Source organism: Zonotrichia albicollis, chromosome 6, assembly GCF_047830755.1.
Source record: "Zonotrichia albicollis isolate bZonAlb1 chromosome 6, bZonAlb1.hap1, whole genome shotgun sequence".
NCBI lineage: Eukaryota > Metazoa > Chordata > Aves > Passeriformes > Passerellidae > Zonotrichia > Zonotrichia albicollis.
Genome location: NC_133824.1, coordinates 8849199 through 8873835, shown reverse-complemented (window position 1 = coordinate 8873835; position 24637 = coordinate 8849199). Strand labels below are relative to the sequence as shown.

General features: G+C 42.2%; 1 protein-coding gene across 2 annotated transcripts in view; it reads right to left on the bottom strand.

The window, feature by feature from the left end:
• Window positions 1-1257: 1257 nt before the first annotated feature.
• PRIMA1 (proline rich membrane anchor 1) overlaps window positions 1258-24637 on the bottom strand; it is a 47988-nt gene continuing 24608 nt past the window's right edge. Inside the window, exons 4-5 of one of the 2 annotated variants that reach the window (XM_074542431.1) lie at window positions 19741-19870; window positions 1258-2688 (exon numbers count right to left, since the gene is read on the bottom strand). In XM_074542431.1, the coding sequence (XP_074398532.1) occupies window positions 2589-2688; window positions 19741-19870 (230 nt within the window). In that variant the 3' untranslated portion in view covers window positions 1258-2588. Of the gene's footprint in view, window positions 2689-5491; window positions 5661-19740; window positions 19871-24637 lie in introns of those variants that run through there. The other variant, XM_074542432.1, reaches the window with a different exon arrangement.

Sequence of the window (24637 nt, the reverse complement as noted above, 5' to 3'; positions counted from 1 at the left end):
CACTCTCCAGGAAGTTTTCAAAGGTTATGTTTTCCTGAAGAGTTTTCATGGGCCCTAGGCTGGGTTTGCTTGTGGGTTATGTCATCATCAGGGTCTTCTCTAGTGAGGACATTTTATCACTGATACCACTGAAAATCAGACAGTTTAGTGACCATCTCTTTTTACTCTTTTTTGCAAAAACAGACATATTTTGATGGACATAATTACCTACAAATCCTTTTTGCAATTTTGACCTTACAGAACATGCCTTTAAAGCTGTATTAGAAAACAAATAAAATCAACAACCTTTAGGAGAAAGTGCTAATCCTGAGCCCATATTATGCTCAACTTATCTGCATTCATACTTTATACTCTCAGATAAACATGCAACCAGTCTCAAACTATGCCACATTTCTACATATAGGCTGAAACAACTGGAGTAAAAAAAGAAAGGCAAACATAGGTAACTACACCAAAATAAATGTTATAGCTTAAAAATATTCTAGAAATATACTTGCAATATTTTTATTATAGTATTTAGGGGCTAAGTGCTTTAGGCAATCGACATTTGGGATACTAGACTCAAATTGTAAATTGTTTAATTTTAATCCCACTTTGGATCTAAGGATATATCACTGTGTCTTGCACAAGCACACAACATTAATGTGGCTGGGAATGATCATACTTGTGGTTACTTGCCTCCTTTCACATTTGCAATTGCATTCACTTCCCAAGAAAGTCTAACTTTAAAAAATAATTTTATGCAGTTAAACTTCTACATAGTGATGACAGACTAAAAAGCTAAATGAATAACTACTTAAATTTCTCAAGAGCAATATATAGCAGCATTTCATTTTATCATTGGAAAGGTACTTGTATTTACATACACCCTCTTGTTTGACAGGTAATAGAAAACTGCAGATGGGCCTGAGCTGAGACTGCTGATTTGAACATTCCAGAGCTTTTTTTGGGGAAGGTCTGCAGAACATTTTCTTCCTCTACCATAACAACAAACTCTGCCCCCCAGGGACAGATTACCCACAGGCCGGAATGCGCTCCAAATCCAGGTCTAATTTCTGCAGTTCAGGCACATCCTTATATAAAACTGAAAGTATTGGTGTGTTGCAGTACTGAGGGACAACACAGCTGGGGCAGCCAGGTCCCAGAGCGAGACTGCACCCGTGCCTGGGAGTTACCCACAGACACAGAGACCAAGTGGTACCAAAGTTTTATGTCCAGACAAGTCGCCAGGGTGTAAATTTGTCTTTGACTGCATCACTACTTTCAGCACAGAGGTAAATGGAGACATACAGGTGGAGATATGACACAAAGGAACGTTTTCAGGAGGTAGGGAAAGACCAGCATCTCAACTAGTCTCATCACCTTTATCCTAAGGGCTACTTGCTGAGTCTGACCTGAGATCTTACGTGAAATGAATTTGGGTAGATTCAGCTTTGCTTTAAATAATCTTCAAACCATGTAATGGAAAGTATACTGAACTGTATGCTGAACTTGGCACCACTGTCAGCCTGAGCTCAGGAGAGGCAGAGACCGAGGTAATGTGGGCACAACCAGCTACCAGACCCTCAAAATGGTCCTACAAGCCAGACCTGCAATGTCCTCAGTGCATCAGTTCAGGAGACGCAACACTTTAAGGGAACAACACTAACCAGTGAAAGAAGAGAATTTCAAAGGGCTTCCAGTCCTTTCAGCACAATCCTGCCCCAACACTCACAACAAGATGTAAACGGTATCTTTCCTGTAGGAGTTTCCCTGGGGAATCAGCGTGAACACAAAGAAACAAGGAGTTTCACAAAGGAACATTTTTAAAGATAAAATAAAAGTGTGGCACAAAAAAGGAGGCTAATTATGAAGTCATAATGTTTAAAGCACTTCTCTTTCAATAGCAATGCTATTTGCTAAAATCTTACATTTTAATTTCATCTGCCTGAAAACTTCAGCCATGAAAGCTGCATAGTCACCAGACCACAGATAAATTTCTTGGGATAAGTCACAATTTTGCTTGATTGTTTAAGAGAAACCTTTGTTCCCTTTGTAATAACAAAATAGTAAGAATGAAAGGAATGAAGCATCAGCGTATGAAGCTGCACAGGCTGGAGAAGCACATAGGTGACACCTCTCTCCATGTAGAGGGAGACACCTCCCATTTAGAGGGAGGGAGACACCTCCCTCTGACCCATCTGTGATAAAATACTGGCACTCTGGCAGATCACCCTCTCCTCAAAAGATCCTACTCCAGAAGCTTTTTGTGACACTCAGTTCAAACACAAAAGTAGGGGAAGAGAGGAAGAAGAAGGAGTGGGAGGCATGGCAACATGGCTTTCATGGGATGCAGCATGCAGTGCTTATGCCTTTGCGAGGCCTTTCCTCTGGGCAGCCCAGGTGGGTGAGCTGATCCTCCCCTGGAGCAGCAGCAAGCCTGGAGAGCAGCCTGGTTTTCTCTTCTGGATCACTGATGCGTGCGCTGTTTCTGAAATGAAGTCCTTGGCCACAGAGCTCCCTTGGTTGCCTCATTTCACCCACCTTGCATACTCTGTGTGTGTGCTTTGAAAGTTTGCCACCTCCTGCGCTTGGCGGGCTCCCGGGGATTATACGACCGCATTGTTATCAACTGTTTTGTTGTTCTGGGAGGAGGTCATTGCATATTCCGACCGACTGGTTCCGTTCTCTTCTTTTCTCATTGGTTTCCTTGGGTGAGCCCACGTTTGGTGATGTACAGGCAGGGAAGGGAGAGAAGAAAAACAGAGATCAACATCCTCTTTGTCAATACAGATCAAAATCCAGGACATGTAGGGTACATAATAATACCACCAAACTTCTGTCTATTTTTCACATTCTGAACACAGTCCAAAGCAGCAGCTAATTTTGTCAAGTATCACAGTCCACCTGCAAGGTGACATGTCTGATCCTAAGGTGTCATGATGTGGTTTTGGTGTCCCCATGCTAGTCTGTTAATGGATACAGGTGTCCCTGTTGCATGAGATGAAGGCTGCTGGAAGGAATGTCTTCCACTGCCACCTGCATCTCTGGAACACAGGCTGGGATGCTGGGCTGGGTGGGCTCTGCCTTGGGGCAGTCATGACCTTCCTCCTCAGAGTGTCATATCATTCAAACAGGGGTGATGACCAGTCATGTCCACCAAGGACCCAAGTCCCTCACTGGCCCTGAGAACACCACTGTGCTCAGTCACTAGGAGTGGACTCATCTGAGCAGTGCAGGTATGTACACACCTGTGGTGACCACCCCAGACAATCTCCACAGCTAGTGGAGAAAAACAGGTGCTTTCAAACACAATTCAGAACAGCTTAAAGTGGATACCCAAAATATGTCAGACGCTTTGTGCCCAAGGCACTTGTGTTTCCCTGCACTGTCAGTAAAGGCAGGCTAGTCTGCTAGCCCAGATAGAGGTGTCTGTGTTCTAGGGGTCTGAGCTAGAGACTGAAACACGGTGCCTGCTGTGACCTGCCAGACCCAGCACCATCGCCTTCTTGTTTTGTTTAGTGGCCACTCCTGCTATTTGCTAACAGAGTCCAGGATCACTGTTAATTGTGAGAAAAGTCAGGAAATTCTCAACAAGTGCAGGGAGCTATCAAGCATCTGTACATTACAGAGCAAAATAATTTATTTAGGATTTTATAGTTACTCTGAAAAGGGACACCTGAGCTTAAGTCCTATAACAGACCATGTTCCATGGACATGGAACAGACCACTTCCCCCCACAACTTCCCTTCTCAAAAGTGGCTTAACTTGAAGCTTTAAACATAGTAGGAGGAAAAAAGCTTTGTGCTTTCCACACGGATATTTCAGACATGAGTGTCTTGAGTTTAAGGTGTTCCTGTGGGCAAAAAGAGGACCAGATACATGTACTACAACAATCATTCTGTGCTATTGTTCTCATCAATGTTTAACAAAACAAACAGCAATTATTACAAAATGGTTAATGATATTTGATTTCAGCAAAGCATTAATGAAAGCTTTATGGAGAGTGATTACAGGTAGGTAAATTTGTTTGCTTGTAATCTCAAAGAAAATACTTCTGATTGTGATATTTTGTGCCTCTCTACCTGGTAAGAGTTAAAGCTTGTTAATATTAGTCATGACTGCAGCTATTAGAGAATGGAAATGGAAAAGGAGACTAAGAGTTAAGGAGACTGAGGGCTTTGATAAACTGTTTTTCAGTGCTCAACATGCAGCGCCTGTCTGAATCTGAAACAAGGTCATGGGGTCTTTCTTCTGAGACACTGAAAGCACACATCCACCACGCCACATCCCTGACAGGAAGAATGGGGAATCTGATGGCAGTGCTTATTTCTTGTCAGGGCAGGAAAAATGGAGTGGCTGTCTACACATCTCTGCTGCTTTCAAAAATTCTTTTGTTTTTTTTTTCTCTCAGTTCCAAACCTATCAATAATTTAAAAATGAAGACATTTTGGCCACTTTTACTTGCTGTTTTTCTCCTATTTACTCCTTCTTTCTTTGGTCTCCTATGTTTCTGCCCCTCTCCAGTTCCATTTTCTTTTCCTAACTAGACTTTTTCTTTCTTTATGTTAAAAAATGTCTTCCTCTCATTTTTATCTACATTTTTACATTTTCTAGTAGTGATTTTAAGATGCAGTGCTTCAGCTGTCCTGAAATTTGCACTCTCCCTTCCCCAGGCTGGTGTCCCAGCACAGACCTGGGTGGATTGGTGAGATCTCTCTGCAGACCCTGCTAGACAGATTGCCAGGAATGTCACACCACTGGCACTTGCATGCAATGGAAGAGTATTTTTTCAGAGTCTGCAAAAAGGGGAATGGAGATTTTATCAAGGTTCTGCTTCTGCCTTATCAATTGCTCAGGGTTAGTGCAAGCAAAACAAAGCACTTATTTTCCTGAGTCTCAATGAAAAGACTATTGTTAGATGCAAAAGTTCAGGCTTGGAGACTGCTCTGCTTAACTCCTTCTCTCCATTTGTTTTCAAATGCACAACAGGCAGGGATTTGGGATCAGACTTGCCCCAGGTACACCATTTAAATCACTGGCTTGGCACACTGGTATGCACTTGTCACCATGATGAAATTGGCCCATGTATTTAGATAGACAAGGTCATTTTGGCTTGTTGTGATTTTTCAAGTGACCTCTTGCATTAGGGCATTGGCTCTCTGTGTGCCACTAGTTCTGAGCCACTAACTCTTTTTACTCCAATTTTTGTTCACTGTTGAGATCCAAGCATGCAAAGTTTCTTGCACACCAAAGAGAACCCTTTTATCCTATTTTCTGCCTACTAAGCCAAATTGTGCATCATCTTCCAAAGTGTAATGCTCCAAGCCCCTTTTCAGATTATAAACTATGGACACACATTTATGTATTTCCATTCCAGGGCTGCTCTTGATTGGTTAAGGGATGTTTCAAATTAGTGAGGAAATGAGTAGGGAACTATTCATGGCTGTGACATACTCACTTGGTGGCAGGTGAAACAGGCTTTTCACTAATAAGTGGTTTGCATTGTTTTACAGTATAATTTGCTATACATTGTTTAGCAAACAAATTGGGTCTTCATGCCAAACATCTGTCAATGAAACTCTGGCCATGCAACTCTGTACAGCTTAGCACATGCCTGAAATGGTGCCTCAGAGTCCATAATGACCTCTCCACCATGCATGCATTAACTTGTGCGAGTCCTAAAATCAAGAAAGCATCAAACAGCTGTTTAACAGTGTATTTCACACATCAAGGTAAAATTTGAGATGAAGTTCTGATCACATTATACATCTTATTTATCAAAGAATTTCATACTGGCTTGTCACTTTGGCTTGTACCAATCCTCTGCAGAGTCCTGGACAAAGGTCAATGTACCGATGCACATTCAAACACAATTTTTATGTTCTATGTTTAGAAAATTTTTTAGAGGAAACATAGTTTTTGGCCCTTTATCATGTCTAGTCACAAAACTTAGTTTGTATATTTGACAAAACCCTCCTTGCCAGCTTTGGCTACTGTGTCAATATGGCATAGGCTTACTGTTTATCAGACAATTATATGATAGAGTATTAGGAGAGGGCTTCACCTCACGTCCCATTTGTAGACACTCCACTATGGCTTCACAGATAAAATCAAGTAAAACCAGAGCAGACTACTCATTTAATCACGACTTTATCACACCTCATTATAGGCTTAATAAAGCTTTGAGAAGAATAAGATCACTTTGACATGGGAACAGAACTTTTGTCCAGAACTGTAAGCTGCAAGAGAGTTTAAAACTCCCAGTGCAATCCACATTTCATACACTTACAGGTGCTTCATGCTTGAAAGGGATGAGAGTTTAGAATAAGACCTGATTTCATAAGACAGCCTGAGTATTGCAAACCTGTTTCTGCCAATTACCTCCATAGCAATGTCTCTGTTGAGTGCCAGAGCATCCAGCCCAGCATCTGGGAAGGCTGGGTTCCAAGGAAATCCAATTAAGCTAGGAAGGGGTGACCTTGGGCTGGCAGCAGAGACATGCCAGGATCTCAAATTCACCTCCTCCTGGGGTTCCCACACCTGACTCAGCACTGCCAGGAGACACCTGTCTCCACTGGGGGATTTGCTGCCCTGGATTACTCTCTGGGGAAATACATATCCTATTTCTTCCCAAACAGCAATAGAGGGTCATTCTTCTTTTCAGGTATAGTTAGAGAAGGAAAGACTGGTTTTTTGGTATACATTGTTGGAGGGGATGACCAGTTCTCAGAAGTTCAAAGTGAAACTTCATTCTTCGCTGAGCAGTGGTACAAAACTGTAAATTGTAAAAGCCAACTCAAAAAATCCCTCTCTCTCTACGTATATCCATGAAAGACTGCACTGTATGGGTATCAGTATCAACTTTTTTTTACCAAAGATTTTACCAAAGGTGAAGGCTATGAGACATCTCTGTACTGTCTGTGCACAATTTGTGCCAATGTAAGGGGTGCCCATGCCAAAAATCCCTTTGTGTTTTCAGTTCCTCTCAGGAAGGTGCCTTTAGTAGCATGTAAAGAGCTTGTCTCTCTCCTGATTGCTGTTTCACTCCTGAACAAAGTTCTCTGGGCAGCTCCATTTGGCAGCCCCATTTCTGGTGCTGGCATGTGCTGGGTTGAGTGCCAGTCTCTGGGGCAAAGTGGCTGAAGGGAGAAGGCAAATCAGGGAGCTATTTCACGTGCATATGCAGTAATCTCAAAGCTCTTCTCCATAACCATATCTCATTAGCTATCAACACACAAAAATATCAACCTTCAATAAAATTAGGTCTCATACAATACACCCATTTGCTTCATAGGATTGGTCTATCCTCAGGGGACATATAAATAGAAATACCCAGAAATATCCGAGCTACCTATATACCAGTAGAGATCAAGCTGCAGGGGCATCTTCCTGGGTTACAAAAAGTTGTCCAAGAATCAGGGTAGATATTTGGCCAGTTTATTTCCACTCAGCTTCACCTCCAGGGCCAGGATGCTAGCAGTACCTGTGGCAGCTCTGCAGAGAGCTCCAAGCTAGACTTCACTTCTTGAAGCCCAGACATGATGATGTGTGGGCTACAGTCACACTTCAAATACATCCCTATTTAGCAGACAGGAATGGAAGAATACATTTTGTCACGTTATTCAATTACTAGACCATCACTCTGCATAATCTGAATGTTTACAAGAACATAAAGAACATGAATGGAGGCTGTTTACAGCTCAGTACTGGGGGAGTTCATCGAACAACTGTTTGATTCATGCTGGCCTCAGTCATCAGAGGGGAATCACCTTCCATGAGAGCAAGTGGTGGGACAAGAGAAATTGCTTCCTAAGACTGGTTTGTGAACAGGACTCCTGCTGGAGGAGCTCAGTGCATTGACAACAGTTGCCTTCAGGGACACAGCCATTAAATTTGTGTGCAACCACACACAACCAGCCTTGCTGGCCAGCCTGGTGCTATGGCTTAGACATATGGGGCTCATGTTGGAGGAGGACACTTCTCTGGTGAAAATCTTCAGAATCATGGAAGGAGTCACATTCTGATTTCCACCTTTCACTGTCTCAGAGACACGTGAAAAAAAATCAGACTGGGTACATTTTATTTGACAATGTGAAGACAGAAGTCAAAGAAGAAACCCTAAGGATGAAAATTCTCCGGAACCTTAGTTTTTCTCTATTAAATTAGCTAATGGCCATATGTGACCATCTATCTGTCCAGAAAACAGGCAGTACACTATTCATTACTCGTAGGAAGAGGTTACTGGCTCTACTGCCTCCCACATACAAAGCAAATGTTTTACAGTTATAATAAAAAGCAGCTCCATCTGGACAACTTTTAGCAACACACTCACTACAGCTCAGTGTTTGTCTCCTAAGGCTTTTACATGTATCCCCCATATTCCCATCTCCACTCAGGTTACACAGATAGTCCAGCATCTAAAGCACCTACAAACTGTCTTGTCCCAGTGTTTATTACTTTTTATCACAATATATGCTTTTTTTACTTACTCTTCCAAACTAGAAAGTGTTATAGATATCTTGGATGATATTACTTGCAGCATTTGAAAGAACTATGTCTATTGGGTTATCTTCAGTTTTAGACATTTGATGGAGTTCTCCTTCCTCAAGCTGCGCTGCCCCTTTGCCCCAAATAAGAACTCTTGTATGAATCAGAAAAGGCCATTCTTTCCCTAGAGACCTTTGAGTACTTCAATCTTAGCCAAACTGAACCAGTGGTCAGATGATAAATAATTTTTACAAGAGCAAGTAATTATACAATTTTTAACATCTTCAGACCTTGTCTGTCTGTCTTGTGTGGAGAGGGGGAGGAAATCTGTGCAAGTGCTCTATATAGTGCTAGGATGATTATGCGAAAAGGGAAAGTCTCTTTCACAGCTCTGGAAATCATGTTGCAGGATAGCTTGACATAGCTCCAACATACCAACTCCCAAGGAGAGCTTCTTCTCTTCTGACTGCTCACGTGGATGTATTTTAGCCTGTGATTTACAGCTAACGCAGCTCTGCCTCACAGCCAATTTTAGCTGACCAGCTTCTGGAGGATATTTAAGCCCTGCTGGCATGTGGGCGATTTCTGTTTTGGGCTGGTTCACACTCCAATTCCCCTCTCTGTGCATGGATTGAGCCTTGGCTGAGTGTTTCTCTCATGGAAAAACAATCCATACTGCTGGGCAGCCATTCACCAGCACTTAGGAGGCTCCCTGGGCTGGTGCACTCGGGCTGCAGAGCACGGGGGCAGATCTCTTCCTGCAGAAGGGCGGCTCTCTCAGCCCAGTCACTCTGGGCACGTCTAAAGGCAGGATCTGGACTGTTCAGATTGCAAGTAATTACAGCAGATTGCTGAGCCACATGTGAAATTTTAGAAGTGGAATCTAGCCTCCATTTATTTTCAGCAGTGCAAAGTCAGAGTAATTCCACAGACTTTGTTGGACTTGAGGAGGATTTGTTCTGATGTTACACAGGAAGAAGATCTGTCCCTGGGAGACAAAGGTGATGGATGCAATCCCATTTCCTACCAAGTCTTCAATTAAGCTAACTTCACAATTATGCTCCTACATGAAACCAATCTTAAGGAAGAGAAGCAGCTTTATTATTATGATGCTGGACAATTATCTGACATAATTGATAAAAGTACTTTCAGTGACCCCTCACATAATAACCCACTCTTTGCATTCCCTCTAATAATCTTTAAAAGGTTTTATTGACTGAGGAATATTACAGCTGACATTATCCATTGAGTAGAATACACTGTCAATATGTTTTGATTATAAAAGGAGAAAAATGAATGGGACTAATGTAAAAAAATGAACTCATAATGCCAGCTTTTCATACTGGCAAAATGTTACTAAACAAGATAAAAAATAAATTTAAAAATTAATTAAAAAAAAAGACATTCAATGCATGAAATAAAGGCACTTTGAACAAAGCCAAATCATGTCTGCAGGATGGTCATGGCCATGGCTGTGCCTGGCAGTGGACTGTGCCCTGGCAGTGCCCTTTGGGGATGAGCTGGGCACGCTCCTGCTCCTCAAAGGCCTGTCCTGGTGCACAGCAGTGCAGGCAGCTGAGGCACAGTCACGGAGCTCAGTTCATGGTGCACCCACCATGCTCTGCTAAGCACTGCAGGACCAGCCTGGGATTGAAAAATGTATGCTCCACACAGAAATATGGGATTATTTGTAACTCTACATGGCATGATCTGCCCCCACAAAACTGAGACATACATGTTCTCACAGGTGCTGGCATGAGGGCAACAAACTAATCTGCCACTCTGTAATACAGTAACACCAGTGGAAACTCAAACCTAGAGCTCCCTCTTAGTGCTTTAAAATTCTCTACACCTTCTGGAACAGATTGAACAACTATTCAATGCTTGCTATCTTCAAAGAGCTTAACAAACATTAACTAGGACAACTGGAAAAACATTAGAAGGTGTCCTTATAAAAACATGTCCATATTGGAAGGGAAAGTGGAGGAGGAAAAAAAGAACAGGAATTCCCTACCATGTTTGCAAAATGAATGTCTGTTGATGGCTGTGCTCTGGGTCAGGGTGGGCACCAGTACTAGAAAGATGTGGGCTTGAAATAAGGGACAGAGAGAGGAGATGAGCCAGGGCTGCTCCTTCCTGCTCTCTTGCTCTCTCCCAAGGACAAAATTCCCCTCATCAGTCAAGTGACTTTAGAAACTGACATTCCAGGCAATGGACTTTTCCATCCCCCAAATTATGGCACTTTGTGTCCAGATATTTTGCTGAATGCAGATAACTACCTTGCCATTTAATCACTGTCAAACATAGGCAACAACTTGAATGATGGAAGAATGAAGAATGAAGCTACTGCTGTTTCACAGAATCATTTAAATATAATTTCACAACATTATTTGAATAGTATGATAAATTTCTGCCGAAATGAACAAAAATTCTTTGCAGATCTTCTGTTACAAGAAGAAGAGTGTCTGCAACACAAATAAATGCAAGGAGCTGAGAAGAAAATTAAAATTCATAAAATTAACTGACCTTTGAAGCTATCTACATCACTTTGCATTTGAGGCAATCTGTCTCTGCCTTCAACCAGACTGAGACCACTGATTTTTCATGCAGCTGCTTCTGGCTTTCTCTACTCACAATGAAGAGTCTTCACAGCCAGACCCTGCTCTTTGCAGGATAGATGCAAATATAATGTCCATGCACTGCAGAGGATGGTCCCAGCCTTCCCATGCTCCAGGTGTGCAATGGGACAAGTCCGTGGAGAGACAGAGAAACCAGCAAGTCCTGCTCACGTTGATGTCCATGCAAAGGTTTGGTTTTGTGCAGCTTTTGTAGACTATTGTAACTGGGGACAATTTCTGAGGAAGAATTTGAGTTCAGCCAGTCTCCACACTGGCTTCTCAGGGCTCAGAGCAAGTGAAGGAAAGAAACTACAGCTCCAGCTGCTTGGGAGTATTAACATTTTTCATAAAGGCTTCATGCCACTTCCTCAAAAAGCAGACATTGAAGGCAGCAGAATTTCTCCACGTGGGTGGAGAAATTTTCATGGCCTCTTTCAAAGGCTGGAATGAGGAACAACCCTATTTTCCCACTCCTACCTCTCACACAGCTGGGACCAGACTCTTTACATACACCTGTTCACACACATCAGACCCCTCTGTCCTCTCCATTACCTGGCATTAGCTTGGGGCATGGATGTTGTGATGCCGATCCCCACGAATGATCTCTGACATGGCTAATTAGCCAACAGCTCCCCAAGATGGGCAATCTAGCAGCATCATTCTCCAGCCCAGCCACGCCACAGGGGGTGGCCGTGTGCCTGCTGACAAGGGGGCTCTGGAGTGAGGGCAAGGCAGGGGTGCCATGGGCAGGGACTATCCCAGCAGATACCATGCTCTCCCACAGCAGCTCTGCCCACGCTGCCCCAGGGCTCGTCTCCCACCACCGCAAGGCTCTCAAGCGGGAGCTGAGCGCTGCTTAGCAACCCCACAGCACGAGCAGTGCTGAGCACTGACTACAGGGCTGTGGACAAGGAGGGACAGAGGCAGCAGGAATCAGACTGTGCAGCCCCTCAAGCAGTGGCAGCACAGCTCCAAGGGGCTCAGGTGTGCCTGTGGGTGATGTGCACCCCGTGGGTGTCACAGATGTGCAGAGGGGGACCCTGTCTGGGACTTTGCTCTCTGGACAATGCATCTGTGGGCAGCAAACAGCAGGGCAAGGTGAGGGGGTGTGAGATGTGATCTCCCTTCAGCTGGGACCCCCAACACCAACTCAGCTCACCAGGAGCTGCAGTTGTTGAGCCAGTGGAGAAGTCAGTCAGGTTTTACTGCTTGTACTCAAAATGCACTGCAAAACCTTTGCAGAAATAAGGGGCAATAAGGCCAGCAAGGAAGTTTCCATGAGATTATTTTTGTGCACAGGGAACTTCTGGGTGATAAGGAGCTGGAGCATGGATCTACACCCCCCACCCTACTACCATGGGTACAATTTTCTCTGAGTCATAAAAATATTGAGACTGCAGGCTGCTGGGTTCTTGCAGGTCCTAAGCTCAGTCATAAACTCAGATACTCCAGATAATCAAGACAGAAAGTTTATTCAAATGTCTCTACACACTGTGCTGGGTATGCCACAGACACAGCTTTGGCTTTTCACCCACTTGGTCAGCCACAAGCACCCTCATCAGCTTGCAAAAAGTATGACTGGCTAAAAAATTAAATGAATGCGTAAGAAAAATATATTTGTCTTTAGGAAAAAATGCAATAAAAACATCATGGTGAGCCTTGCATCTCTCCTATATGCTTCAAAACTCTAGTATTAACTTGTTTCTTCTATTTGTGTTGAGGTAAATCAGGAATGCTGCAACCAATATAATGAGACCAGCATGAGCATTACATTCTGTCACAAGTATGTAAAATCCACCCATGGCTATCAGAGTTGCATTGAGGCAGTAACTCAGCAATGCTTGGCTGTATGGGTAGACTTCTGCCCATTCAATGTGGCAACTGCATCCGCAGTAGGAAACAGAAAAAATGGCAAGTTTGTTTCTGGTTACACTGAAAAATTCATTTGTCACATGGCACATCATAATTCTCTACAGATTTCTGTTGGCACCTTTGTCAATATATCACAAATTAGGAGTAAACAAGTGCAAAATGATCCATAAGAGACTTTTCTCTGAAACAACTGGACCACTTGTTTTATGCTAAGGACTCAACCTCTTGGAGGCTTTCAGTGTTCCTGGCTATGAGAAACAGTGGAGCATTTAATCCATTTATGACCACAAACTTTCTCCCTAGCAGAATTTGTGAGTTTGTATAACTTAGAAGAGACAGAGCAATCCTGCCCTACAACAGTTACAAAAACATGTGGTACTTACAAAAGTCTTTGACAGCACTGGAGAGCAGATCCTTCTGCTTTTCTGACCAACACATTCTGCACAGACAGGAGCAAAACAAACTGCTCTGCACAGCAGTGCCCATGTGGCTTGGCTGAGCCATCTCTCCAAGTAAAAGGCTATTTTATCCACTTCACTCATCAGCCCTTGAACTGTCAAAAGAGTCTAACAAGTAGTTGCAATACTTTTGATATTCTACTTTAAAAAATTACACCAATCCTTCTCCATCTTGATGTACCCAAAAAGATCAGGCAGCACACACTACCAGTCCCCTGTCCAAAATCCCCACTGATGCTACTGAATCAGCAGAATAAATACAGCAGAGCTCTGGCCTCGAGTCAAGCTGTAAAGCTCTTCAACAGCTTGTCTCATAAATACAAACCTCAAAAGTTGCAAACCAACATCCAGACTTCAATACTGCTTGGTAGAACAATTGATTTTCCTTGTATTAGCACTCAGTTTTCACCAAGCAGTGATTTTACGAACTCATTTCTTGATGATTGAAAAATGGCATCTCCTGCAGAAAGATTGGTTGCTCAGGGCATTTAAATTGTCTTTAGTAGATCATCTGCAGCATCATTCCAAGGATGGGAGTCAGTTCACCACTGGGAGATGATTGGGCATAGAGGGAAAGCAACACATGGGGATGTTGGGCTTTGGTTAGAGGTGACAGAAGACCTGGACAGTGGTGTTCAGTGGTTGATAGTCCTGTTGCTGATAAACATCAACATTCAGACTGTGGATCAGGCCACAATGCAAAGATCTTTCCTTACTTTTCCAAAATATTCAAGTCTGCCTTTTCCTCAGCTGCCCTCAGTAACATTCCTGGGGCCTTTCTATGATTCTTAGGGATGACTTAGGGATTGATCCCTTTTGCAGACCTGATCTGGTCTGGTGCCAATGAATTGCATCAAAGGCACAGAGATCTGCCCCCACAGACCTTCTTCTTCCCTTTGGGCATCTCCCACTCAAACAGTAGTTCTAAACGTATCCTTTCCACCAACTATCTCACTCTATCTTCTGAGTAATTACTGTTTTTCCCTTCATCTGCAAGGAATTAAGGCACCATTTCAGTACAAACTCCTCTAAAGTGTCAGGGAGAATAGGAGAGATGAACAGTTTCAATTCACCTTGACCTGTCTGTCATCAGTCATGCTGTGAATTGCTCTTCAAAGCAATTAAGTACATTTAGGATTCTGTCTTCTTTGCTCAGGCTAAAAAACCACTGTTTTGTTGCAATTAATACTGATTTTGGACTAGACAATGCTTAGTCTCAGTGGCTCATAGGAGATAACCATGTAGAGGACTACACAGCTCTTTCTCTTCAGGGGAGTGAGTGGTACAAAACTGGCTGGGGAAAAAGTGCAGGGCTATGACCCTTTTTAGTGGGACATAAATCCCTGCGCAATGGGGCACCCTCACCACAGCCCCCACTGCCAGTTCTTGGCCTCCTTAGAAAGTCTCAGTGTCTTCCCCTTGCAGGTATCTTGTTAAACAAAGCCAAATTTCAGAACCTAGCTTCTGCTTCTGAAATTATGCAGTATACAGGGGCCATAAATCATACACAAATTATAAGCATCCTAAAAATACCTGAGCATTGATTTTTAAGACAGTTTAAATATGACTTGTCATTTTATTTCAGTACAATATTTTCTTCCATTTAATTATTATTTGAACTCAGCACCTCCTTAAGGAAGTGCCTATGTAGGCATTTGTGGCACCTTTTTCTCAAACTATGGGACACACATAGAAGTGGCTCCACAAAGTTAGAACAGTGGATAAAAGGTATATCATGTAAAGCTTGGCTATTATCAGCCCACTTTCCCTGCTGATCTAGCAGGAGGGCTGGCAGCAAACCCTGCAGTACATCTGAGAACAGATGGACCCATCCCACCTGAAATCCAGCACAACCAAGGAGCCACATCACCAGGCACAATGACCTGCTCATGGGTCATCTCAGACCATAGGGCTGTTCCAGAGATACTGAGAAGATATTTTTCACATATTTGAAAGCCATCTGAAACACTCCCTGATAGGTTGAATAGGTGGCACATCACTTGTCATAAAGACCAGGATGCTCAGCTTTGCTTTCCCCTTCGAGGTTTGACAGATGACTCTGTTATCTTAATTTTATACAGGGAACCAGGGATTTATTTTTCCCTTTTATGTAAATATCTTACTCCCCTCACAGACACTGACACACCAGTGAGCTGCAGAAATAGGATTACACACTGCATGTCCCGCTCTCCCCCATCTCACTTGCTTATTTACCAAACAACTCTCGCTAATCCTCTTTACTGTGTTTACTTCCCTCTTCCCTCTAGTCTTAGTGTCTTAGGTATCTTAGATTCAGGTACTTGCAGATGTTAAAAAAAAGCTTAAGAGGCAGTCACCTCTAGAGCTGATTAAAATCAATTGAATTCCACTGATTGTTTTTGGATCTGCATTGATTTACACCAGATGAAGGTTTGTTAGGGCTGCTGGCATTCACGGTGCACATTCCCAAACCAAAAACCCACATAATACTGAAATAATCTGGTTTTCTCCACCCTGTGTTAGTTTATGGATTGTCTTTAGACCGCCTGCTTTTACTTCTGGATTACAGTATTTGGGGAAAGAGAATGGCAGGTTTTCACAAAGACATGGTAGAGAATGACTTGGAAGCATTCTAGATTTTGAAGCAGTTATTCATCTGCTCTTTCTATGTGCTAGAGAAATCACTAGTTGTGAGATCACTTTTTTATCCATGAAATGTGTGGAAAAGTCCCACAGCTTACATTGAGGCTGAGCCTCTGACAGTGATTAAGCCTGTCCTAGAAATCTACAAATGTCACAGATGGTGCTAACTGACTATTGCTATTTTTTTTCTGATGTGCTATGGAAAATATTCTTAAAAGAAAATCTAAATTTTTTTATGAAGTGGAAATACCCCTCTAACACCAAGACCATAGAAAATAGCTATTTCTCTACTGCCAAACTGAGGGTGCTTTCATCATGTAGCCATGCTGCAGCCCAACACAATATCACATGTGGTCTCCTCTGGTGCTAGATCCATGCAGCAGCACGCATCTGTACCTTGTGCGCCAGTCATGTATGTCCAGTGCTGCTGTCACCAGCAACACACAAAGGAAATTAAAAAGTTGCTTGAAGCACCTTTGAACTATCACTTCATATGTATCTTCCCAAAGTTCAACCCATCTGGGTATTAAAGTTGATGGATGCAACTTGGTGAAAGTTCCCTCACAGACCAGAGAGGTCAAATCCATTCACTGGATGGATTTCAGCATTTCTTAGGACCATTTCATATGGAAGAATCTGAGCGTTTCCAGGGTGGATGCAGAGATGGAGGTGGAAATGTATTTGCTCGGTTCTGGTAGTTATTATATACAAAGAAGCACCAATCCATGAGGCTGTATTTTATTACAAATCACTTTAGTGCCCAAAGTTGGTGACACATTGAAGTTTTAGCTTTTATGAGGGAAAACAGACTACCCCAGAAGACACAGTTTATATATAGATTGAATAAAAACACAGTTGAGTTATGATACCTCGAGGTCACCGCCTCTCTTCCTGCTACAGAAAAGCAGACATAAGAGACTTTGACTGGGTCTGGCCCTTTGAAACCAGTAAATGAGATTTCAACTTAAGCACAATAGGATTTTTCTTTTTCTTTTTACTCCAAATTTGATTCTTATGAAAGTGAGGGATTAATACTACAAAGCCAGACTCAATGCAAATAAATCCCTGCCTGCACTTTGCTACTAAAGCCTTTAACCCTTGTCACACCCTGTAACCAGAGGACTGCTGTAACTTCACTCCTCAGCACCTCTCCAGTGGAGGGAGGAGATAGATTTGTCAGAGGTGCTGCAGTGACAGAGGTCCCAGTTGCAGGAGATGTGCAGGAAGGAGGGCCCAGGAGGAGAAGGGCAGAGGAGAGCTGGGGATGAGGAAGGACAGGGCAGAGCATGGTTATGGGGCCCAGAGCTGGGAACACACTGGAGGAACTCTTGGCTTTTGCGTCACCCAGATTAATCCCCTTCTCTTCCTCTAGTCACTTCAACCTTCCAGCAAAAAACAGAGGGAAGGATTTCTCACATTAGCTAAAGCCAATTCAGCTCAATGATATGTAATAATACTGTGTGGAAGCCAGAGATGCTTTTCTTGTGAAGCATCTGATCTCATACCCAGCATATATTGACAGATATCTTTTACAGTGGATCAAGAAATCTGAACTACTGGGGAATGCTGCCAGGCCCTTCAGGGCATTCTTTTAGCAGAACTGTCTTAGCAAGGACTCATTGATGAAAAGAAATGCTCTAGTTGCCCTGTAAAATTATAATTAATACGATTTTCTTTCATAGCTGTCCATTCCACATCTGAGCAGTTTTCAGCTTAGCATTTGTCAGCAGTGTGAATGTCAAAAATAAGAAGATCTAAGAGGAATTTTCACTCTTCTCTGAGACTAATGCCTGTTCAAGCAGCTGACTTGTAGGTTGGTATTCATACTGTTGACAAATAATGGGTGTCCTCATCAAGAATGAGTATTATTTTGCACTGAAACAAAGCGTGAGACTGTATGGGAATTCCCCAAACCTTTGCAAGACAGCTCTAAATTTGTCTCTTTTAATTTAATTTCTGTTCCTCCCATCTATGGCTCCTATCTACCAGCATCACAGCAGATTTGAAAAGCAGTTCCTCGTGAGGCACAAGCTGCCCTGGAGAGTTTCTGCTCTCATACAGACACTTTGCAGCCTTGACACAAATCATTCACAATTTGGCAGTGGGTGCAAATTGACAAATACAAATGAGTAGCAATGGTAAACCAGAAACTGCTGGTGAGTGTGAGAAGTGTGAGACTTTGCACCGTTACCAATTCAACTGGATGCCAATCTGAGTCCTCCAAAGATAATTTTTTGAAGTGCAGCTGTTAGAGTGAAAGCTTTCCAGCTCCCCCAAAATAATAAACATTCATTTTAGCTAAACTAGAATAGCAAAAATACTTATGCAAATTTAATAAGATCTAAAATAGAGACTTTCTCTTCTTGCTGGAATTCTCCCTTTCAGATGCTCTTTCAAATCCTACATAAATTTTTCAACAACCACAAAACACATCCAATGCTCCACCATTGTGATATCCCCACCAAGGCTCAACAAAAATCTTGCATTCATGTTGCATGCACATAATATTTTTCATGAAAAGTATTTTTACTTATTTTCCTTTTTCCCTCACTCCAAAATATTCTCACTCAGAAATCAGGAAGTTCAAAAAAGCTGTCACTTAATCCAAGCTGAGATTCAGATGTCACTGCAGTGTCTCACGACAGCTATGGATGGCAATCCTGCATTCTCTACTGCAGGCTGGGTCACCTGCATGTACCAACAGCCCCCAGCCAAGACCCTCACAGTGTAAAACTGTGACACCACAAACACTCAGATGTGGGATATTGTCAGAGTCATGCTAAAAACAATAGAGGAGAAATGAACCTTCATCCGTCTGGCCTACAATTCCCACTAATTACTTTCTCTTCTTAATCAACCCTTTGGACTTGCATTTGGAACCTTAAAATGGAAATGTTAAAGTTTTGACCTTTTCCACCAGAAATATAAATTTTTATTTAAGAAATTATTTTCACTCATATTTTTCTGTGTAACTGAAGTCAATATTTCTTAACTACTTGAGGCCTAGGCAAGTGCAGCTATTGCAAAGACAGTGGGCTGAAATGGCCACTACACACTGTTGTACATAGGCTTCACAGAGACTTTTACACTAAGAGAGAAAGGTTTTGAATTTCATCTGTAGGTTATAATTTTGAAGCAAGAATAAATTAGAAGTACAGTCTCCAAATGAAAAACTACACCTATTACCGTAGATTTTGAGTTATGAGAGTTTACATTAATTTGAAATGCTAAAATTAGTAATGGACCTGGGCAAAGAATCTCCCATGCCACATGTAAATTTTGATCATTACCAGAAGTAGTGTTCAAATACAAGTAGTACAGTGTTTCCTACCTCTATTCTTGGCCAAGCCAAAGCTCTCCACGTTCACCAGCAACCTGCAGCAATTTGTCTTTGGGCAAGTTGTTATTAATCTGAACAATGTAGCTCTGTCCTGTTTCTAGCGCTTCCCTTCCTTATGCCCATGACTGCATTGAACTACACCCTTTACACATGCAGGATATGGTACATGAAGTGACTTTCCGATGAAAACACACACTGGCTACAGGATGCATTTTGCCTTTTGGATGCCTTTAAACTAAACAAGATACCATGAGCCAAGTATTGGGCCTTTAAACTAAACAAGACATCATGAGACAAGCCTTGGGTCAGGCTCTGTGAGCCTGCCCTGCCCTAAGCACAGTAAAAGCTTCTGGAGCCTTACCTTTTTATGGCTTTGTAGCAAATGATGACAACTACAAAGAGGAACACTAGTGTGGCACAGCATACTGCAATGATAATAATCAGGCCTGGCCACCAGGTCTCTTCAGTGGGACAAAAGGTAGACTTGGGAGCTGTAAAAAGAGAATGGAAAAATACATTAATTCTCCCAAATCAACAGGGTATTAACAATTATGCTTCAGTCACTCACACAGTGGCACTACACCAGGATCTCAGATACATGCAAAGATGTTATTTCACATTTAGGACCCATTTCTCTCTTTTCCCCAGCAATCAATTTCTCTTATTGGTACCAAATATTTCTTGTCACAGTCCCCAGATGACCAAGTTCTCTGTGTCAGTGTTATCTACAACCTGGTACCCAGCACGAAGGAGAAAGGCTCAGCTCTGCTACCCGAGGGAAACATCATCTTCCTCTACATTCACCATCTTCAGCTGCATCAGATTTAATTTTAGAGAGGGATATTATGCTGATGAGAGCATGTTTTCAAACCCCATTAGGGGAGGTTAGTTGGGAGCCAAAGCAGTGCCTACCAATCCGTATTCTAGCTAATATTACTGCAACCTTGGAGTGAGGAAGGGGGTTTTATTTTAAAAGAATATGAGTTCTATTACATTTACTAATTGCTTTCAGAGTATTATAGTTGACAATCTTATTTTCCTTTACACTACCTTGAATTCTAAGCCAATTGTCAAGATATGTTAACATCAAGAAAAGTTAACTTGTGGAAATATAAGCTGCTATTATCATCATCATCATCATCATAATTATTATTATATTTTTCTTATTACATTTAGGGCTAGAATTGTCTATTTAAGTACTACTCAAAACAAGAAATATTTTGTATCTGGTGACATTTAGTTAAAATATTTCCCTTCAGGGCTATGTTCCTTTTCCCATGCTTTGAGGGGACACATTTCCTGAAGGATGGTGAGTAACAGCCAATGCCTAGAGCAGTATCAGTGTATTGCAGAGGGAGGAGAGAGCCTAAGTACAGCCTCTGCAACCATGTAAATTCCATGAGAATTTTGGTCACCTTAAGTGACATTTAATAATGAATCAGTTGGTGAGACTGTCTTTATCTATATTCTCAACTAAGTAGGTGAGAGAATGAAATACAGCAAAAGGCTCTTTTATGAGTCTCGTTGTTTAGCTCAATATTCTGGATGTCCAGTACACATCACAAAGAGCTGCACAAGATAAAATGCCATCAGTCCAGTATCATTTATTGTGATCTGACATCTCCTCTGTCTCCTGTGTTTGATTAGGAAAGATACACATACACTTAGATTGTCACTCAATAGATTAAATAATGAATGACACAATTCCTGAGGAAACTTCTTTTTTCCGATTGCAAGATGTATAGAGAAGTTGGCAACATTCACCCCAAGGAATCTAAAGCAGCACCTTAGGAAAAGACTAGGTAAAGAACTATAAGAAGCAATTAAAGTATTAAGCCCAATAGCTTGACAACTAGTGGTTCCCAGCTTCCTCCTTGGAAATGTTCACTTCTAGAGTGCCCCAGCAACTGAATTTCTACTTTATTACTATGTGAGTTAAGAAAGTCTGCTTTCAGTGGGTGATGGAACTATTTACTGTGTTTTGGTAAAGCTAATGATTTTAATATTCTCTGGAAGTTTTCAGTGTTGTTAGATTCGAGAACAGAATGCATTTCAAAGATGACAAAATGTTTGCATGAAGGAGCAGGCAGTGTCAAGGTCAACTCTACCCTTCAGGTGCTGCCCTGAAAAACACAAAAGGGAGCAGTGAAGTGAAAGGAAAAACACTGATCAGCAGGTGCCATGTAAAATTTGATGAGGGCACTGAAGATGGGAGAAGTGGGGCTATCCTTCTCCAGCCCTGGTTCTTCTTCAAATGCAGGATCAACCAAACTAGTCAGAAAGCACAACAGTGGTGAGCCTGGGCTGCTCTCATCACAATAAAATGACACTGACAAATGGCAGAGGCAGGATACAAAGCTGGGCTTGTCACATGTCTGTACACCATGTAGTTCTTGATGGTTTGTCACAGTATTTTTCCATGGAGAATAAACAGATATACGTGGAATTGAATAGTAAACATTACTCCTAGATGCAGTCATTAATGACAGAAAAATAAGAATTGCTAATGTGGAAGTGATGCCTAATCCACCTGGCTCAGTTCCTTTCCCCACTGGTCCAAACTGAACACTCAAAAAGAAGCACAAGAAATCATGCTGTAAGCTACCAAACTGTTTCCTAGTGACTTGTGGTTTCATACAAATTTAAAAATTACTTTATATTTCTACTTCTTATTAATGCAGTGCTAATCTTGTTTTCCTTTGAAATGTCCTTTTCCAATAAGCTCCCAGTTACATGTGCTTTTCTGCCTTTCTCAATATGTGTTCACATACCCCTCATACCCGGGCATTTCTATGTCCTTAATGCATTTCTCCTCACAATTCTCCTCTGAGGAAGAGCTGCATTTAATCCCCTTATGATGGGAAAGCTGAGCCTGGCCTGCATGGATGACTCTGTGTGCAGCAAGAAATGTCAGCTGAGAGGGGAACTTCCCAAAGAACCAGCAAGGTGCCTGGGAAGAGCCACATCTTCAGAGAGACACTCCTAGTGAGTCCCACACTGAGCTCTAGGAAGACTTGATGTCCCAGCTCCCTGGGGCTAGGGAGGCTCTCCATCTTGTGCTTGACCACCAGATCCCAGCTTATCACCTGCACCTGGGGAGAAGGGCTGAGCCCACAGGTGTCAATGAGCTCTCAGTGATGAGAAATTACCCTGTGTGAGGGCACCTGCAGCACCCTCTGCCACCTTGCATGGAGTAGCAGTGCATTTCACAGGCACTCCTGGAAAGAGCACGCACAGGGGTCCCAAACACTCCTCAGGAAGATACTGGCATCACTACACAACACACTAAGCACAAGATGAGCACACATGTAAATCCCAAACACTCCTCAAGGAGATACTGGCATCACTACACAATACACTGAGCAGAAGTTGAGCACACACGTAGATCCCAACACTCCTCAGGGAGATACTGACATCACTATGTAGGGGGATACAATATAAGCCATTTATTGTCATTATAGTGCAAGAGTTCTATTGCCATTACATTGCAAGGATTCCATATTACTAGAATTTCACACTTCCTTGATGTTTCTCATGGACAGCTCCTCCAGGCACTGACTCATCCTCACAGCAGCCAACTGACTCCAGTTCCCTTCAGCCAACCAACCCACTCTTGTATAACACTCTTCTTACTGGCTACAGCTGGGGCCTGTTAAAAACAGGCCTGCTCCTAAGCTTTAATAATTAGCTCAGCTGCAACTCTTTAAGGGGTAAGATTACTTTCTATACGACCTTTATTTACTGATATTGTATCCCCCTACATCACTACAAAACACACTGAGCAGAAGATAAGCACACATGTATGTCCCAAATGCTCCTCAGGGAGATACTGACATCACTACAAAACACACCGAGCAGAGTATGTCCCACATAACCTATAACAATGTCAGTGCCCACTTTTTTCATTGTCCTCACCTTTGATGAAGTGCAGGAGAGCAATTCTCCTGGTTGCCTCCTTGTTTGTACCACCCCTTTCAAACCCATTATAAAACCCCAAAAGCTGTATATTTCAGAGCCAAACTGTGCCCTTTCCCTTGAGCAAAGAAAGAAGCCACAGACTGCTGTCCCTCACAGAGGGGTACCTGGGGAGTGGAGGACACCCCTGGGTGCCACAAGTCCCTTTGTCATCCCACTGGGCTGCTGAGGGCTGAGGGCTGGCCACAGAGGAGGCTCTGCGATGCTGGGGTTATGAAACCATAAAGCTACACACACAGTAAGTGTGGCACACATAAATTGAGTGCCAGAGAACCAGTATGTCTCAAAATCTAACTATAAATGGAAAGTCACTGCAGTAAGAATGTGGTTTTTAACAGTGACCTCCCCCTTCAGCCCCGAAAATAGGGTGATGAAACTGATACAGTTTGCAAATGACTCGGGAACGCATTCAACTACAAATGGAGACAAACATATTTAGATTAGAAATAGGGTAATTATAATCATTAAGGATAATTAGTCATTACCACAGTCTATCATTTCTGGTTGAGTATTTAAAAAAAAAACTTAGTTTAAGGTACTCTTTTCATTTTTACTTTAAGAAGTCTAAATTCAGCTAAGGAGATTGGACTCAGTTTAAGACTTGAATAACTAAAGAAAATGCTCTGGCTCTGGAAAGTCCACATGAGTACAATGCCTTTTATCTCTTGGCCTTAAAATTTATGAAGTACAAATGTTGGTTAGGTTTACTTTGAGAGGACTATCACCCTCTCCTACTCCCAAAGGCACCAGGCCTAAATAAATACAATGAGCAAATAAACCCATTTCAGCCCTGTGGTGGGTAGATGGATCCAACTTATTCAAAACAAATTAACAAAAGAGTGCTTTCAGATCAAACTATTTAGCATCACAAAAATCTTACACCTGCTTTTTTTGATTAAATTTGTTTTGAAGACTCAGCATAAAGACACAGCTCTGACTCTAATGTTAGAAGGTATCTGCACACAGCTGGCTATAGTCAGAAATGTGCATACCAGAAAAGATTAGCTCAGCTATTGAGGGTTTCCCTCAATGTCTAGGCACAAAAATAAAGGTTCTATCACTGGAAAGAATGTTTCCATAAAATTCCCAAGAAGTTCTCTGATTTTTTTTGGATCAGATCTCAGTGGTCATTCTCAAAATTGCTCTGAGCTTCCAACAAAAAACTGTGATGAAGCTGTTTTAATCTTCTGGGGTAAGCATTAAATAGTTTTGTGTATGTTGTAAAAGTGATACATGTACTGCTTGAGACAGAATCTAGAAACAGGACTGTGGATCCTTGGATT